At 43.4% G+C, this 6,271-nt stretch overlaps 1 protein-coding gene across 1 annotated transcript; it reads right to left on the bottom strand.

Moving 5' to 3' along the window:
• Window positions 1-2,698: 2,698 nt before the first annotated feature.
• On the bottom strand, window positions 2,699-5,071 carry CKS2 (CDC28 protein kinase regulatory subunit 2). Its single transcript, XM_053407771.1, has 4 exons — window positions 4,998-5,071; window positions 4,826-4,953; window positions 3,340-3,467; window positions 2,699-3,123 (listed from the first exon to the last, which is right to left on the bottom strand). Exons 2-4 carry the CDS (start codon window positions 4,882-4,884, stop codon window positions 3,071-3,073), a joined length of 240 nt encoding a protein of 79 aa, XP_053263746.1. The 5' UTR covers window positions 4,885-4,953; window positions 4,998-5,071; the 3' UTR covers window positions 2,699-3,070.
• Window positions 5,072-6,271: the final 1,200 nt, after the last annotated feature.

A 6,271-nucleotide genomic window follows, 5' to 3' on the forward strand; every position in this document is an offset into this window, starting at 1 on the left:
ATATGCAGAACTTTATGTCTCATTATCCAGTATTTTGAATGTTTTTAGTCATACTTTGTGCAGTTGAGGTTGCATCTGTGTTTACAATTGCACCAAAAAAAATCAATAAAAAGCAATGCAAATAACTTCTTTGTGTGTCAAATATTTTCTAATGTTTGTCTCATAATTTAATCAGTTGTCTAATGGACAGTCATGACTTACTTCTCTCCGCATGTAACCACTACAGTGAATACAGACACCACTGTCCTGTTTCTTATCTAACATTATATACTATAAAAAGGGTTTTAAATCAATTTTAGCTTCACCATATAGGCAGTGTGTACAACAGAAATTTTGCAGCTTCAATCTCTTGCTAGCTACAAAAATGAGCAATCTATAGATACAAAAATGTTTATCATTAGTAATGCTGTAAGTTTTAATAGAAATTATTTTTCTGTAAGAATTTTTACCCATAGAAATTATATATAATTTTTATGGGTAAAACCATACACATACATCCCTATTTTTTTATAAAATCATTTATACTCCGCATTTTTTGATGTATCCCACCCAAAATGTCTTACAAAATACATTGATAGCAGCTGTATAAATAATACTCTATTATTAGGGCAGTTTTAAGCAATACAGAGCTATCCTTTCAAAATTGCTCACCAAGATAAAGTATGAAACAGCCTAAAAATAATTTATAAAAGCCTGTTAAGACTACTGCAGAAGTACATAGCCAAACAAGAGTTTGTGTACTTTGCAGTATACTGGCATATATATATACTTTTATATACTGGCATATAAAGCTCAAAATGGCTTTGGACTTCCTAACTACAGAGCACCTACCCCAATGTCAACCACCTTGGACCCTACATTCAGTACTTGAGTTTAGTGGTGCCACCACTAGGGGCTGGAATTGACCCAACTGCCTTTTCAGTGGTAGCTTTTCATCTGTGGCAAGGCATGCTTCCCTCAGTATTTGGCTTTCAGTAGGAATTTAAAAACATTCCGTTTACCCAGGCGTTTGATGGCTGTTCCTGGCACCCCTGAAATCACTGGTCGCATGTCTATTTTTATAATGCTTTTTTAAAAAATTGATTTGTTCACTGCCCTGGACTCATTTGGAAGGGTGCAATATAATTAACAGTAAACTGTACAGCTGCCTGCTTTATTCCTGTCATGCCACACCAGAGATGTCTAAGGCTGTAATACTAAACATACTTACCTAGGAGTAAGTCCCATTGAATTGAATAAGGCTTGCTTCTGAATAGACCTGGCTACAACTGTGGCCTAAATCAGCAGTTGAATTCTCACTGCATCTGTATGGGGCGGGGCGTGAAGGTTGCAACACCACAGTGACATAGGCAACAATGAAGCTGGATTTTATAGCACTGCCATTTTGAAAATTACATTAGGAAAGGTATGTGATCTAGCATTTACTTAAAAATATATCCTTGTACAACTAAAAATAAAATTCAATTGTCTTCAGAATATCTTATTAGTATATTAATTTTGGTGATTACCGAATGCTTTGAGAAGCAATGTGGATGTGGTCATTCTGAGAGCAAGCAAGGTACCTTGCAGAGTGTGGCATTGGTACAGAATTAAGCTTCCTAAGAATCTCTTGCTTCAATTTGTGGTAGAAAATATGCATTTGTGTCTGTACAAAACACACTCAACTCGTTGAAGTCAAAGTGATTCAACAAGATTTCCACCTTCCAATAACTAGCAAAACCAGAATTGCAAATCTGCTATATTGCCATAATTTACAGGGAAAAATGGAATCAGAATTTTTCATATACAGAATATATTGATCTACATTTAAAAATAAAATGCTGTACATGAGCAACAAGTAATCAAATGAGAACATGCTCCAGGTAATTGCCATGTTTTAGCATCACATTAAACACTCCCTTTGATGGGACCTATGAAAATAAGACTCCAGGTTACAAGAGGCAACAAAACTTGGTCTATAAAGAGTTCTGGCTAATACTTAAAAATAACTTTACTATTTCATTGAGACTGAACAGAAACTTCATGGAGAGCTGATAATGCAAATCAATACTGTCAATTTAAACCACATTTATCTTTACCGGCCATAATCAGGAGTGAATGACTTCTGACCACCCCAAGTAGGCAGCCACAATCTGTTTGCTGTGGCCCTGCAGTAATAAACATGCTAGGCAAATGCCTTTAGACAAGTCAGCAACCATCCCCTAAACTTCAACCTCTGGGGCAGGAAACTGGGGATGTATTCTGCTATTCAGTGCAGTTTGACATGGGTAAAAGCATCTACCAAAGAATGAACTTGGACCTATTGCTATCCCCCCTCCTTTACAATTGCTTCCTATTTCCTATTATCCCAACCTGGCTCTGAATAAAGACACACTAGTGGAGAGCAGCCATGACCAGCTGCTACTGGAGAGAGGTGGGAGTCAGGCAGCTCATTACAGGATCTTTGTCTTAAGCAGACCTGTACAGAGCTGGATGAGGGCAGTCGATCATTCTTATTCGCACTCACCTGAGCCATTAAGCCTGTTTTTTCCTTCTCTTGTAAAATGATTCTAGCAAAACAAACTAGGTAAGTGATATAAATACTACAAACAAACCTCTATATTATTGTCATCAATTGTATTGCATTTTATACACAAAGTACCAATAGATGGCTTTTATAATGTGGACATGGGTAAACTAAAATCATGAAATGCATAGATTTAGCATTAAAAATATGTTTATTTCAGCAGCTGAAAAGCCACAGGATGAATTGCTTCAACAGTTGGAAGAAGCTTCATTACTAAGAATAAAAAGGCACAGATCTTTGAAGATTTTTATAATCAACACAATACATGAAAGTTGTGAACTTTATTGAACAAAACTGAAAAAATCAAATAGGCACTTGTTAACTTGTTAAGTGAGAATTCAAGACCATAGCAGCCTACTTTGCATTTTACTGAGCTCTGTTGCTGTGAATAATACAGCTCATGCGCAGGTAATGACTTGTTTGTATATTTTTCTTAAGTATTCACTGAATACTACCAACATATATACATTTATACATAAAGTTCCAGAAGCTTAGAGAGGCTGTTCATTTCTGCTGGCCTTTTGGAAGTGGTCTTCTAAACAGAAGGATGTGTGGTTCTGTAAAGAGAAAAAATGAAAGTTTGTTTTAAGTCTGTGGCCAGGTATCCCACTTAATGGCCGATAATATAGGGTTTTCAGTAAACACTTTCTGTCTAGCCCTTGCTACTTAATGTATGAAGTGACTTTTGTCCCTTCTCCCCCGTCAAGACAACCTAAAAGCTTTACAGAAAGTATTTCTGGAATAGCTTGTTAGGTAGAGATGTCCTTTTTTACCTGGTTCATGAATCATGTAGTGGACCCAGCCAAGGCTTTGCTGAACACCAAGTCTTCTCCATTCTTCTTCAGTCATTAGATGAGTTTTTGGTACTTGCTTTGACAGCTCTCTTGGCAACATCACATGCCTGCCAGGGACACAAAACACACCAAGTCACATTTATACAGCCACAATTAATTTTGTACAACTTGTAAAAAAGCTTTATATCAGACTCCATAGCATTTGTGAACTGCTTGAACATTTAAGTTTCAGGCTGGACCTCGGCCTGTGATTTTTGATTACTACAATAGCTTAAGTGGAAGGAACAGCACTGTAGGTGTTCTTTGATACCTACTTTAGATTTTTAACTCCTTTTAGAGAAACCCGGCAGCTTGCTATGCAACAAGAAAACTCAGGATCAGGCGGCTTGTAAACTTCCATTTGCTTCTTGCAAGCTGCATCCATGCAGGAAACCCGAAACAAAAGTCGGTTCTCCCACTACTGGGCAATAAATATCCTAACAGACTTTTATGGTGTTATCTGCAGACACTTGCAAGTGCCCCTATTATCCTGGAACATTCCCAGATTTCCAGAAGCTGTCCCAGTTTCCGATTTGATCCCGGAATGCCCTGCTTTTCCTTAGGATGTCCCTATTTTCATTGCAGAAATGTTGGCAGGTATGGAGTGAAGCAACCCAAGGAGATAAGGAACTAGACAACCTTTAGAAGACATCAGAAGGCAGCCCTGCATAGGTTAAGTTAAAAAACAACAACTTAATCTTCTCTTATGTTATATAGTCTGTTGAGAACCGCCCAGAGTGGCTGGGGCAACCGGGTCGGATGGGAAGGGTATTAATAATAAAATGATTATTATTATTATGGAAGGGGACGTTCCTATTTTCGTCGGGGAAATGCTGGGAGGTATGCCACTAGCAAGACTGCCCATTAGCAAAACGCAAAGTCAACGTTGCAAAGGCCCAAAGCTAACATACGGAAACGAGCCTATTGAAATGGCCCCAGAGACCCTGACCCAAACACCCCAAAATCGGTGGCGGATTTCAAGCCAGCAAGTTACCACGGGGCTAAAATGGAGCGGGGCGGCGGGACAGGGAGCTGGGTTCGAATCATGTGCACGCCGCCGTGGAGCAACAGGCGCTTCCCTCCGCGGCGCCAGCCCTTCCCTAAAGGGCCTGTGAGTGAAGCGGGCAGGCGCAACGGCCTCCTCCGGCCTCGCCCCGCGCCGCCCTTTGTCCCGAGGCCGTTCCCACCCCCCGCGCACAGCCGACGGGAAAGGAGGAGGGAGAAAAACAGGCCCGCCGTTTTCTGCCCCCCCCCTCCCCCCGTTTCCTGAGGTACTGGGAAGGAAGTCTGGGCGGGAAGAAAGGAGGGAAAGCGGAGGGCGGCGAGGGACGCCATGAAAGGGCGGCGGGCCCAGCGGCAGCCTCGTCAGGCGAAGGGGCAGGAAGAGGCCCGCCCGCCCCGGACCCCCCCCCCCGGCCTCCCTCACCGGTACTCGTAGTTCTCGTCGAAGTACTTGTCCGAATAGTAGATCTGCTTGTGGGCCATGACGAAGGCGACGACGATGATGGCGGCGACCACGGGCGCCTCACGGAAACCGCCCCCTTCCTCTCTCTCTCTCTCTCTCTCTCTCTCTCTCTCTCTCTCTCTCTCTCTCCCCTCCTTCTCCCACCTCAAGCAGCGGCGGCGGCGACGGCGGCAGCGCTAAACTAACTCGCCCCTTAAAGACAGCCCACCCGCCCGCCCGGACTCGATTTGAATCCCTCAGCTCGACGCTGATTGGGCGGCGGAGGGCTAATCGGGGCGCGCGCTGCCCGCGTGACTGTCGCGGGCCTGTGGGGATTCGGTTCCACGCCCTGCCGCCCCGCCCCTCTCTCTCTCTCTTTCTCTCTCTCTCTCTCCTCCCCGGAAGGCCGCCGCGAACTGCGCGTGCGCGCCCCACACTCTCCTCGTCTGGGCGAGTTCCGTGTTTAACTTGGGTGGGAGTTTGAGTTTCTTCCCCTCGAGTTCCCCCCCCATGGCGCGCCGCCGCGGGAGCGCGCTTGGGTAGTTTCCCCTGTCTGTCCTCCGCCTGGAAGGGGTTGTGTTCCTGGCTACCTCCTTGCAGAGCGAGCGAGGTGCTGCTGGAAGGAATTTATTTTAATTTATTTTAATTTAATTTAATTTGTTTCGACTACGGCAGACCAACACGGCTACCTACCTATACAGTAATGCGTTCGTGATATTTGGGTGGCTTTTTCGGCATCCTTTTCCGTTAGGAATTGCAAACAACGCAGAGCTCTCTGCTTACTCTGGAGTAAGCCCGCTTTGAATTCACGGAAGCAAACTCCCACCGGGTATTATGGCAACCTATATGGCTCCTGGCCGTGTGCAAAGTTTGCTAAACCAGTGCTTTAATTTTTTGTGCATTTTTGCATACATGTTCTCTCCCCGCCCCAAACTATTTCTGAACTGGAGACAGCGGCTCTTGCACAACTAGGATGGAAGTAATTTGCATTTGGTGTGTCATGGATTTAAAGCATTCCCCCCACCCCGTCCCGCTTTGCTGTAAATATTCCCATATAAAGACAGTCCCTCCTTGCTGGTATGCAATCTGAAATACATGGCACAAAGGGGAAAGGGAGTAAGAAAGGGAGAAAGGGGAAACTTGTCCCTAGCTGAAGAGACAAGGAGAGCAGACAGCAATTGCACACAAATCACTGGGAGTTGCTTTATGTATAGACTGAAGTTTGTTCCCAAATCCCACTTTCTTATTTGCAGTTTCTAGTTCTCAGTAAAACATTTTTTAAAATTCTTCCAGGCCTTTGAATTTCCGAGCTTCAATGTATTACTGTTATTTTTTAGTTACAGATAGGTAGCCGTGTTGGTCTGCCATAGTCAAAACAAAAAATTTTTTTCCTTCCAGTAGCACCTTAAAGACCAACTAAGTTAGTTC

This window comes from Podarcis raffonei, chromosome 11 (assembly GCF_027172205.1).
Source record: "Podarcis raffonei isolate rPodRaf1 chromosome 11, rPodRaf1.pri, whole genome shotgun sequence".
Classification (NCBI taxonomy): Eukaryota; Metazoa; Chordata; class Lepidosauria; order Squamata; family Lacertidae; genus Podarcis; species Podarcis raffonei.